At 41.8% G+C, this 12,498-nt stretch overlaps 3 protein-coding genes across 7 annotated transcripts in view; 2 read left to right on the forward strand and 1 right to left on the reverse strand.

The window, feature by feature from the left end:
- The window catches only part of TOM1L1 (target of myb1 like 1 membrane trafficking protein), a 53,200-nt gene extending 45,355 nt beyond the window's left edge, over positions 1-7,845 (forward strand). For all 3 annotated transcript variants that reach the window (XM_030506119.1, XM_030506118.1, XM_030506120.1), the window contains 7 exons: positions 1,520-1,580; positions 2,982-3,099; positions 3,944-4,025; positions 4,547-4,607; positions 5,400-5,472; positions 5,752-5,824; positions 6,753-7,845. In XM_030506119.1, the coding sequence (XP_030361979.1) occupies positions 1,520-1,580; positions 2,982-3,099; positions 3,944-4,025; positions 4,547-4,607; positions 5,400-5,472; positions 5,752-5,824; positions 6,753-6,816 (532 nt within the window). In that variant the 3' untranslated portion in view covers positions 6,817-7,845. The remainder of the gene's footprint in view (positions 1-1,519; positions 1,581-2,981; positions 3,100-3,943; positions 4,026-4,546; positions 4,608-5,399; positions 5,473-5,751; positions 5,825-6,752) is intronic.
- A 1,820-nt stretch (positions 7,846-9,665) lies between these two features.
- On the reverse strand, positions 9,666-12,129 carry LOC115616629 (cytochrome c oxidase assembly protein COX11, mitochondrial). The gene is made up of 4 exons (XM_030506124.1): positions 11,714-12,129; positions 11,473-11,628; positions 10,511-10,636; positions 9,666-10,014 (listed from the first exon to the last, which is right to left on the reverse strand). The coding sequence occupies exons 1-4, from the start codon at positions 12,035-12,037 to the stop codon at positions 9,832-9,834; spliced, it is 789 nt and encodes a 262-aa protein (XP_030361984.1). The 5' UTR covers positions 12,038-12,129; the 3' UTR covers positions 9,666-9,831.
- The window catches only part of STXBP4 (syntaxin binding protein 4), a 70,436-nt gene continuing 70,028 nt past the window's right edge, over positions 12,091-12,498 (forward strand). For all 3 annotated transcript variants that reach the window (XM_030506111.1, XM_030506113.1, XM_030506114.1), the window contains exon 1: positions 12,091-12,297. The gene's annotated coding sequence lies outside the window, so the exon portion shown is untranslated. The remainder of the gene's footprint in view (positions 12,298-12,498) is intronic.

Below are 12,498 nucleotides of genomic sequence, written 5' to 3' on the forward strand. Positions count from 1 at the left end.
TACCACTGATTCTTCTGAGCATCATGGCACAAACTTGGGGCCTAATCTTGACAACATTTAGCTTTCATTTATCCTGAAATCTTACGTCTACAGCCGTGTTGGCATATTTTGCAGTAACTGCCTTGGAAGAATTGCATGATCGCTTTTTGCATTTTAGTAAAGCAAAACCAGAATTCTGTTTAGCTTCTGTAAACCCATTGAAATCAGATGTGGGCTTATGTTTTTGTTACAACTGATGAATACTGGCAAGGCCAAGAACCTCTTCAGCTCTGAATTACAGATTGTGGGTACAATTCAAGAAATTCCTTATGAATGACTCACTTGGTGACCGAAGCAGCAATTAACTTGCCATAGTGAAACTAAACAGAAAACTGCAGCTTTTTAGTACCTTAGTGGTATGGTTTAATGTAATGAGTCTTTCTGGGTGCAGATGCATTGCACTTGAGAGTTGCTAAGTATTAAAATGTATTTGGTTAATGTTCGCTGCAGAAGATTGGTTCTTTGGAACTCCCTCTGCACAATGAAATATGTAAAGGACAAACTGATCTTAAACAGCTGCATCTATTTTATACTATGTGTATTGTTTGAAGACAAGTCGTTCTGCATTTTCTGTTTCTCATTATTAATGTGGAGTGCAAATTAAATCCGGAGCAATCACCGTTGTGCAATGAACTGGCTTCATGGATGTAACTATGACTCCCTCTAGTGGCTCCAGCAACTTCGCGGTTCTGCTTGCATTTCAGATCAATACTTCGTGTTCTGCAGTTGGAAAGTTGTTTGGGTTTTTTTTATTTCTGTTCCTCCCTGCATAGTACTGTCTATGTGGGCCTCCCCGGTATAGTAACCCTGAATAGCCAATGTAGTTGTATAGACAGTCTCATGGCCATACCACTTAGGGCTCTTCTGAAATGGGTTGACCTTATGGATGCTGAATATCACTTGACTGGGTGGGTCTCCTCTGGCCCCAGTGTAGCACTGTTCTGATTCCTGATACATGAATATTTCTGCAAGTGGATTTTTTCCCTTTTTTACAAATTATTTCAAATGCCTGAAGTAATGAGCAGGCTGCGTACCAGAATAGGCGTGTGGTTTGTCCTGAGGTGGCATGAGGGAGTGTGGGGACCTTTGAGGACGAAAGGTTTCCTGGGACTCAGTTGGAAGTGTGTTCTGATCAGAACAAGCCAGATTTGGCACAGTGGGTGTTCATAGTTACTACCCTGGCATGAACAGAGGCAACCTTATTGTCAGCTGTGCCTTGGTTTTGTTTTGGAAGAAGCAGAAGGCTGTCTCCAAAAGTAAGCCCAAGAACAAGCTAATTGGTATTAGTAGGTGATCAGAGGACCACAGCTCTGGGGAAGAGTCTAGTGCAGAGACAAGTGCACCAGAGAAAAGCACCTCTAGTGCTTGTTTGGTGCCTCTGGAGACAGGTAATCAAATTTTGACTGTAACTGGTTTCATAGTCTTATGAATGACATCACAGAAATGCAATAATGAACATTTAACTCTGCAACTTCAACAGGTTCTCCCGAAACAGAGTTCGTTTTTTGGAGAATCAGAGGATACAACGTGAGCGCGCAGAGGTGAGTAATTACAGATGAACTCGTGAACTGCAGGGCTGTAAATACTCCTTTTTCTGTTCATTGTGAAAAATAGACTTTAGATATACGCAGAACTTTATTCTGTAGTTGAAGTAGAGGAGACAACAGGCTCTTACTACTTTTACTGATTTTTTTCTAAAGTCTAACTTGTAGAATTTCATGCATATTCTTTTAACTGAAGTAGCAAATAATGTCAAATCTAAGATGGAAGCTTGTTTAGGAAAAATGAGAGAGAGATCTATTCAAATGCTGGTTTAGTACCTCTACAGCTCAGCACTACAATCTGCCATCTACAAAATGAGGGAATATCATGTTTCTTTTCATTTGTTCTCGGTTAGGCATTTTATAGACTGAAATACTATTACACTGTCAGTACTCACTATTACTGATGGGTTTTTTCCCGAGTCAAAGCTTTTTCTGAATTGTGAATGATGGCTTGTAGCAAATCTTTAATGACTGTCCTTTATTGATTGCTAATTATGGTTGTTAATTATATTGCCCAGAGTAGTATTGCACATGTTTCAGTTTCTGCTAAGCCATAATGTGTAGTGGTTTAGGACTCAGTATGAAAATGACTGCATGCTGAATGCTGAAATACAGCTGACAATTAAAAAAAGGTAGAAGATGATCTTGTGTTTTCCTTGAAAAGCCACTATAACTACATTCTGATTATGTAGGTGGATGGTTTTGCTTGATGGAAGCTCTGTTGGATTAGTTAATAGTCCAAATGGTGCAGTCTGTACATTTTCATATTATTCAGGAGTCCCCAAGTTTAAAATGCATCATCTTTATTTTTAATCTGTTGTGACCAATCCTGTCTGAGTCAAACATGTGGGTTTATTGAAGTCTTTGCTTGGCTACATTTTTAATTCTAACGCACTCAAATGGGAAACAAAGGGAACCCTTTTCTGTGTCATAGGAAATGTTGTGATTTTGAACTTTCCCTATCCAAATGAATCTCCTAAGTATGTACCACACCTCAGTAACACAAATAAAATGTGTGAAAATAACTGTATGGGATCAATCAGAAGATCGATATGAAACCTGTGTCTAAACAAGCTCATGATTACTTTTTAGAATTGAGTCCATTCTGTTTCCTACTTCCGAATTGTTTTCCTTAATCTTTTGAAATAGCAACCTTGCTGAAACTGATCTTTTCTGGAAAGCATTTTTTGTTTTGCTAAGCTATCTTTCACACACACACACAAAATCCTGGTATTCTCTCATACTTAAAATCATAATATTATGATTTTGAAAGTTTATGTTCTGTGGAAAAAACCCCCACAATTTGTTTAAACTATACAAGTTCCTCTAAGAAAAAAAATATCAAAACAAATGAAAAAAAACCCCAAACAAAAACTTTATTCCTTTTCAAATGTTAAGCTGTACAGGAAACAACCATCTGCTCCCTCAAGTGATCTACTTGACCTCTCCTTGGATTTGCCATCTGCTGTGTCTGCAGTGGTGCTAATTGACTCTGCAGCGTCTCCTTCAGGCCGTAGTAAGTGATGCACATTTCCCTTGCAGTCTGGTTTCCTAAAGCTTCACCAACAGTGGAGCAATGAAGAAGTTCCTTGTAAGAAAGAAAACAAAGATACTCCTTGACTTTAAGGCTCCTCCTTAAAAGGAGAACTGATGTTTGTACATGGGGAAAACATGTAAGGTAGCATAATGTTGCCTCTAATTTATTTACAGTGGAAGCAGTAATCTTTCCCCCATTACATAAATTTGCACAGTAGAACATGCTCTGTTTTCTGTTTACAGTGAAGCCTGTAAAACAGTCTGGTCATTGCTTGTTCTGTAGGCTTGGACAAAAGAAATACAGATGTCCTTGATGTCCTAAGTTTTTTCAGGAGGCACTTCGTGTTAGAAACAGTTCACTTTGAGAAAGGTACTCATCTCCTCTAACTTTAGACTTCTTTCACAGCTAGAGGAGTGAGTAAAGACCCTAAATTTGGTACCCTGAGTGACTGTTTGCAGAAGCTCCTCCTTTATTCACTCTAGGGGAGTCCATATACTGAAGTTAAAGGGGTGAATGTCCCTCCAGGAATAAATGCCTATAATTCTATTTTAATCTTTTAGAGATAGTGAAAAAAGCTTTAAGTGATATCTCCAATGTACAGCACTACTGATGTTGTTCTGACATTTTAAGGAGATAAATATATTGCATGCGAAACCTCCTCTTAGTTATTAAAATTTTGCCTTTCATGTTACAAACAGCAATTTGTTTCAGACTCTTTATATGCCTTCCAAACAAAACTTTGCCCTTTCAATGTTCATAGTACAAGTAACTAACATTTGCTTAATAATGTTTAAGTATCGTTAATTAACACTTTGAATTTCAGATGGCATATCTGCACACCCTGAAGACAAAACCAAGCATCATCCATCAATTTATCCACAGCTAGATTTAGCTCAGCAATTTCCGTGAGTAATCTCTTACCAAGAAATGGTAACAGACAACAGATCTTCAGAGGTATTAGTGCTCTGCAATTCATCTAATGAGTTTATAGAAAGCCCTGAGAACACAGATATAGTACTTTTACACATTAGTTCATTAAAACAAGTGAAAACTACCTGTGTGCCAGACATTGCTTAACATGCTTAAAAATACACCTGCAGCACTGTTTAGTCATAGACATGAACTTATCTCAACAGTGAAAACATTCTTGAGATATCTATGACTTTGTGCTTGAGTGTTGCTAATGCTGCGGTGAAAGGGATAAACAGATGAATTGTACAGGTCAGTAAGAATAGTTCAAGCTAAGAGAGATGTCCTTGTAGTTCCTTAACGTCAATGTGAATGGGACATTAGCCCACCTGCCCATTCTGCTCTCAGTTGTGACATAAGGTAAAGACAGACCAGCTAAAAAACAACGTAGCAATCAGAATATACAGTTTTGATAGTTTCTCAGTGAATTCCAATGTGTTGTATTACTCTCTCCTAGATTTACAACTGAAGCAGAAAAAAATAGTCTAAGTGACCCAGCTGGACACACATATAGCAACGTGAGTAGTGCTCGTGTTTAGGATGATCATTCTCTGCTGGCAACTGTCATAATGAAAACTGTTAGGATTTGCCCTGACTGCTGTCCAAATGGGATACAAAAATCTCTTCTGCAGCCCTTCTCTATCAGTGAAGACTATGTATTTGGTGGCCAGGCCAACTTTCCACTCTTGATACCACACATGCTAATATGGAAGTATATTTTCTTGGGTCCAGCATAATTGCAGGGGAGTTTGCAGAAAGCAGTTCCTGTGTTATCTGAGTTTAATCTGTTGCTGTGTGAATCGAGCTGAGATCTCCTCCTGCTTCCATTATGTTACTCTGGTGTATTTCCTCTCTCAAATATGACATTAAAAAAAAAACAAAACCCAAAATGAATATGAATTTAGAAAAAGAATGATATGAAAGGGCTTTGAAGTAATCTTAGGAATTTGAATGCTGTCCTGTGGTAGACAGCATGAAATACAAAAGACGAGAAGCAGTCCCCAAGCACACATGCATGTTCCCTATTTTAAACCACAAGTAAAAGCAGATACCTGTATTGTGAATACTGCAGTCTTTGTGCAGTGTCACAAATTACACAGAAGTACATTATACAAATGCGCTGTAGATAACACTAAAAGATATTTTGACATTTGTGTGGAGAATGGAGATGAATTAGATTGATTGCTGTTGGCCTTAGAACTTACCTGCTATAGTCAGAGTCCAGTGATAAGTCAGCAGGTATAGAAGTTAAGTCAAACCAGTTTTCACAGAAGAGTCTCTTAATGTGGTCTTTTGCTTGATGTCTTTAGTTGGCGACTGTCTTAAGCCCAGTGCCTCTGAATCCAGGACAAACTACACCATCAAATGGACTGTCAGCAGCAGGTAATACATACTGCAGACCACCTAACTTCCATGGAGATATGTTTTTCTTGTTAGAACTTAAGGGCTCTAGATAATGGCTGCTAAGGACTAGGTGCGACAACAAGCATTGATGAAATCTCATGTTATTCATGGCTTCTCTTATACACATCTGTGTATAAGCAGCTAGATTCATAAGAGATAATCTGATGCTTTCAGGAAGATACACAAAAGTAACATGCAGTAAGCATGCTTTTCATTTACATTTAAATCTGGATTTATCTGCCTGTCTTTATTCTTCAGCTGCATCCAAGAACAAGGCACAATCACCTAATTACTACGAGATAATGGAATTTGATCCTTTGGCTCCTACTGAGTAAGTAACTTTTACAATAGATAATATACAGTTGTCTTAGGTGCCAAAGGCAAGAAGGCTTTTTCTTCCAAGTGAGAAAACAGATCACACTATTTAGGCTGAGTTAGGTGGCCAACTGGATTGCTAATGTGAATGAGAGTGGCTGTGTTTTGTATGTTTTCTTCTAATATTTCTGGCATGACCAATTAAGGAATAAGCTCCTATGTGTTCATTAAACAGCATCTGTAAAAATGGGGGATGATGCTGAGTCAGACATGGTCTCCTAAAATCCTATCTGGTGATATGAAAAGGTGAATAAAACAGGGTAAGGTTCCTGGTGGAGGAAACTGATTGACACTTCAGGTAGATCTGGAGCATGGTAACCAAAGTAATTCCTGTTCACAGCAATTGTGATTTGTAAGAATGATGTTCTACTGCATATCAAGAAAAGCCTTAATTTAAATATAAGCTACAAAAGGGAACGGATGCTGGGACTCACCAGAGAGCCAAACAGACAGAAAACTAATACAAAACTGAGCAGATGGCAGAACTCTCCTTTTGTACTAGTAAATTGCAAAACATTTGAGCCATCTACACAAAACTTATTTCCAAGGAACCACTGAATTCTGAGGTAGAAAAATCTCATCAAAGATTTCTTTTTTTAATTGCATACCTCACGGTATGTTTGCCATGTGCATTTTGCCCTCCTGTTCCCAAATTTATTTCATCGAAAGTGACCATGTCCAGAGGTATCTCATCAAAAAAACGTATCATCACAGACACACCACAGGATTTGCTCCTTGTTTCCATGGAAACCTGGGCATCCTGCAGCTGGTGCTGCTCCATTAGGCAAACACTACACACTCTTGGCAGTTCATGGTTTTGTTGGTGCACTTTGTCAAGAGGAAACAAATGTGATGTTCAAGTCACCCTTTTCCTCTTCTTTCAGAGTTATTTATGAAGAAATTGATGTTGTGCTGAAGGCAGAAGCTAAAAAGAGTACAGAATGCTGAAGGTGAAGTCTTTTGCTGAATGCAGGTTATTCTCTGATGCTGTCCCTGTGCAGTGCTTCGTGTAACATAGAAGCAAATAACAGAACAGGTTTTGTGTTTTGACATAGTATTCCAATACTTGTTTATTGAGCTGTGTGGAAGTTGAAGAGTTACTTAGTTCTACACCTTGATAACTTGTCCTCAATGTTCAACTGTGTATTCTTCAAGGTGACTTGCATGATTTATTTTTCAAGCATTTTGGGGGCCTTTCAAATGTGATTTCCAAATTCACCTGTGTATCAGGTAACACTTGACATCTGTCACAAACAAAAAGGATGTTATGTTTACAGAATCTGTGAACCCAGTTTCTGTTTTGGCCTCATTGCTGTCTGTGTTAATCTCATTAAAAGTTTAAAGGGGGCTTCAGTATGTAGGATTCTCGTGATAGATGTCTGAAGACATGCAGTGTTACTCTCAGACATTCATATTCTGAATACAGATTTGTTTTCTTCCTCCAAGGCCACAATATAGTTGGATTTTTGTCTTCATAAGAACCTGAGCTGGGACTTAAGGTGCTGTCATCCATGATTAGCAGAACAGAAAAACCCTTCTTGTTCCATTGTTGTTGTTACTCTTATTTACTCAGTAAATATGGGAGGGCGATCAATAATTTCTTTCAGTGTTCCTGCCCTGCAGAGGTGGTTCTGGTGAAGGAAAAAATAGTCATCTACAATGCAGATGAGCAGTGGTTATCTGTTTAATCAAACTGTGTAACCCTGTTAATAACAATTACCTTAATAATTAAAGTGCCTTATCTATTTTAATGCTGAATGTAACGTGCACTTTAACAGGTATAGTTCTCTGAATTTATAATAGATATAAAGTTTGAGAACTTATTGATGTTCATAGCTGATAAGCTGGGGGGGATTGTGAAATACTGTATTTTACATGTTCACTATGTTAACTGTTTTAAGTGATAAGTTCTCAGTTGGTTCTGCAACTTTGTAGCATAACATTCAAATTAAAAGCAAATGCTTACTGAGAAGTTAACCCCATGTCTGAGTTTTTACATGCGTATCCCACAAAATACCAAATGTAGATAGTATTGGAAGTATTTTAATTATTATTTTTCTTGTATTATTTGCAATGGTCTGGACAGCAGCCTGAGAAAACTGCTGAGAAATGGGATTTGAAGTGGATCAGTTTTTCCCCTACAGCTCAGTTGTACTGGTAAAACCCTGGGACATAGAAGCATAACAGAATAGGCTATTTCGGTGCGGCGATCCATAATGGATAATTGCAAATTGAACTTTCCATATGTAAAGAAGTAAAATGGTCACAGATAGATGACAGGGAACTGGATGATTACTGAGGTCGGGAAGCTTGTTTTATAGTTGGAATGTGCTTAGTCTCTGTGCACCTTCAAACTTGGGGGGAAAACTCACATTTTTTAGGAGGCTAGCACTTGCAGGGGGGATGTTCCTGTTCTCCTGACATGCGTGGCCAGGATACAGCAATGTGAGAGAACTGTTGTAATCAGTTCAACCTCCAAAAAGGCAGTGGACTAAAGACAACCCAGCTAAGAATTATATTTTCTAGCCTGGATTCAAAGATTTGTCTTGGTTTTTCTTTTTTTCTGAAGCGTAACTGGAATTATAGATTATAGAGCTCATTCATACAGATCTACGTCCCTTGTGTGGGCTCCACACATTCTGCTGGATAAAATGCTTTAGAGAGATGAAAGAATGAAAAGTTTTAAAACTTTAATACAGTGCATGAATATCATCCAGAATCTACTTCAACATCGCCTAATTGGTACAGTAATGCATTTTAGAGGTAGCATCCACTTAAACCACTTAAAATTGTTGTATGCAAACATAACCAAGACTGAAGTAACTGCAAGTTATTTCTGATACACCCATTGCCTTCACAGGGTCCAAACAAACCAACATTAGCCTTACTTTGTTAGATCTCATCTGCTGAAAGGGGTAGAAAGGAACTGGCCCAGCAGGTGATCAACTGGGCCAAAGTTCATTCCTGTCTGAAAATGAGGGGTCACTTTAAACTTGCTCTTCAACTCTGTCCTCACTTGCAAAGATATGATAAGGGGTTATTATCCCTACCCCACAGATAATGACCAAGTTACCTAAATACAGACTTACGTGTTGTGATGGTACACAGAGCCCCTATGAGTACCTCTGAACAACTGATAGGCTGCTGGGCTTGAATGAGGCCGATTTCCTTTTGGGTTTTGAGATTCCTAGGCTACTAATTTAGCCTGCATTGTGGAGTAGTTGTTCAGCTACTGCCTTTCCCTTCAAAGCATTTCATATGTAGGTGTGGAGGTGCCCAGTGTACTGAGTTGAACACAGCATCAAAATTTGAGGGTGGCATTTCTAAATGGAAACCATACCACAGATTTGATGTGCTTACATTTAGTGTTCCTCATTCAGATGATAACAGTTTTAGAGCAGTCTGCTCTTACCACACTAACTCGAGAGGGTGCATCACCTTCTGAATCATCACAACCTCCTCTGCCATAGGAGGGTTATGTAGCAATGCAGTCTGACTTTGTTCAGCTTTGAGACTTCATGAACTGATTTCCTGTTGTTTACCTTTTTATAAAGTAACTTACATGGAGATTATTCTTCAGAGCCAGCAATTTTAGATGGTTAATGAACTGATTTCTTCCTCTTATTTAAATTAAGATCTCAGTTTACAATTGGGTTTAAAACTTTGCCTCACCATACTCAGATTATCTTCTTAGGAAAAGATGGCTTGAGAAAACCCTCTCCCAGGAATAGCGTGTTCCCTTCTATTGTCTGATGAAGAAATACTCATCCCTAAGAAATAATATTCCAACTACGTACTTTTTTTGTTTAGTTTTTTTAATAAAAATATATCCTTTCATAACAGCAGCATGTGCCCATAGTGGTTTAATAATATAATTTCATACCACGAAGTATTCCTGCATGGGAAAATGGTTTCTAAACTGGCAATCAGGTACCAGAAGTTGAATTGTGTAGAGATTGCCTGTTACTGATACCCAGGAAGTGGTAACTTCTGTCCTTCCTTTGCTTCAAAAAAGGTGTAAGAGAGGGTGATCAAATCAACTTTAGCCATTTTAGGGTCCTCTACAAACTCTGGGTCAATGTAGAAAAAGACAGGCATGTCCACTTCCTCCTGAGGATTTAATCGTTGTTCTTCAAAACAAAAACACTGCATAGGGTAGAAAAAAACCATAATTAGGCAACACTAGCTATGGTAAACTTTAGCTCTGCCAACACAAGAGAGCTTCATCTTTCAAAATCAACTCTCATTCACTGTACACCCCTGAAATCCTGGGAAGAATCAACCATATGAGCAAACAGACAGCAATTCTGTTCCTTCTGTGTTACAGGGGGAAAAAATGAGCTTTTAATGAAGTGTCCCCGGGTGCAAAGGGGCCAGGCTGGCTCACATCCCTGCCACCTGTCTCCAGTGCGTGGCTCCTAAATACCCTGTTATTTAGGAGCCACTCAAATCAGATGTGTGCTGCAGGTTGTTGTTAAGGTAGTATGACTAAAAATGCACTGGTGTGCTCCCATTTAGAAAAATCGAGGTATCTTCTTAAAATGCTGACATACAAGGAATGGATCCAGGATTAAAATGAGAAAAAGTCATAAATTCTCAGTCACGTAAAGGAAAATATGATCTTTGTTTTGTTTGCACTTACTTGTATCTTATTGAAGTACTGTCCTGCTTCAAAGGGTATTACATTGTACGTAGAGATTCCGATTATGGGTTTGTCAGTTGGATTTTTCGCTTTATAAAAGGCCAATGCTGTCTCTCCTGGCACCACCTGTATAAAGTAGTGTAGTTTTTGTTAATACACCACAGCACTCCACCCCTCAAACAGATTTACTTAGACTTCAGCTAGAATTAGTTCATTTTCTCTTTTGCTGGGTCAGTTTGGTTACTTCACAAATATTTTGCTTATACAATTCATCTCCATTCAAAATCAAATACATCAAAAATGTTACATGTGTGCATCTTAACTGGTTTGCCACCAACCCTTCTATTATTCTGAGCGGTTTAGCAGCACACAGGGCTTTTTTAATATGCAGATTTATACAGGATGTACATTTAATTTTTGAGGTTATTCTTTCTGAGCTAGACTTGGAAACCAAGTAAGAAGTATGGCAAGAGGCAAGAAAAGAAAGAAAACCCACAGGTTGAGATATATGGCTATACCATATATATTTAAATATATACACACACATTTTATGGGTGTTTATGTGTATAAACATATACCCTATACACACCCTTTATGATGTATATATACCATAAAGTGTATACATATACTTCTGATAGCAACTGGGGTTTGGTAGCTTGGTGGGATGGTAGGGGGGCAGCTACACTTCAACTACAGTACACGGGGCAGCAAGTCCTGCCCCAGTAGCAGAGGCTGGCCCTACCTTCCCAACCCGCACCAACACACAGTGCTGAAGCGGCAGCACTCCGGGAGCATCCCAGCCTCGTGTGCTCCACAGTGTTGTTTTCCAAACCGGGGCCCAAGAACACAAACCGGTGCATGTGCAGCACCAAGAAGGGGAACACAGGAGGTGACACCAGAAGTGTTTACACCCCTGGGTACAAGCGGTCCAGTGCAGGCCGCGGGAAGGCGAGGGCACTCACAAAGATCTCGCTCTGCTGCGGTTTGAAGTTCCACTGCATGCTGGAGTGCACGTCCGCGTTGAAGGTGACCCTGATGACCCGGTCCCTCACCGGCTGCATGCTCTCGATCTGCTCCGAGCCGTGCCCAGCGCCCGTCGTGCCGCCCATGCCCGTGGCCTAGCGGAGAGGGAAGCAGTGAGACCCGCGCAGCCCCTCGGGGGACTGGCCGGGACCGGCAGCGCCGCCGCGGTGCCCCAGGTACCTGGCAGTAGAGGCGGTAGAGCGGCACGGCCGCGTAGGACATGCCCACCATGCCCACGGCGGCGGCGGCGATGTAGGCGAGCGCCGACCGGTTCCGGCGCCGCCATTCCTCCTCCTGCTTGCGGGTGAACGGGTTGGAGCTCCGCAGCCCGCGAGCCCCAAACGGGACCGACACCCGCCCTCCCGCCGGCACCCAGAGCCCGCACCGAGCCCTCCCCTCCAGCCGCGGGGGAAGCCGGCCTAGGGCCAGCGCCCAGAGCGGGCCGGTCCCGGCGGGGAGCCGCAGGACCCCGCAGCGCGCCCAGCTCCGCCCGCACAGCCCCATACTCGGGGGCGCGCAGGCGGCTCCTCTCGCGAGACGCAGCACAGGGTGAGTGCGCGCTCCCGATGCGGCGTGGGGCCGGCTCGATGCTCGCACCCCGCTGCCGTGCGCCGCCTTCCGGCGGAGGCGCTGGGGATTGTGCCGCGCCGCGGGGGAGCGGGGCGGGCCCGGCCGCTGCCGCGCCGCATAGGCGGTGTTGGGGGTTCGCGCCAGCCGCTGTCGGTGTGTCCGTCCCTACCTCGGGCGGCACTTTGCGTATCGAGGTAACTGTCGCAGCCCTGGAGACCGGCGGGTTTCCGCCGCCCCGGACGCTATTGGGTTGGTGGCCGCGGCGGGCTGCGCACCGGCCGGGCTTTGTTTGGTGCTGAGCGGCTGCGGGGCCACCGAGAGCTCTGCCAGCAGCGAAGCGCGGCCGGGAGCGGCGCGTCCTGCCTGGGTGCTGCAGCGGGGTCACTGCGGGGGGG

The sequence above is a fragment of the Strigops habroptila genome, chromosome 14 (genome assembly GCF_004027225.2).
Source record: "Strigops habroptila isolate Jane chromosome 14, bStrHab1.2.pri, whole genome shotgun sequence".
Taxonomy (NCBI): Eukaryota; Metazoa; Chordata; class Aves; order Psittaciformes; family Psittacidae; genus Strigops; species Strigops habroptila.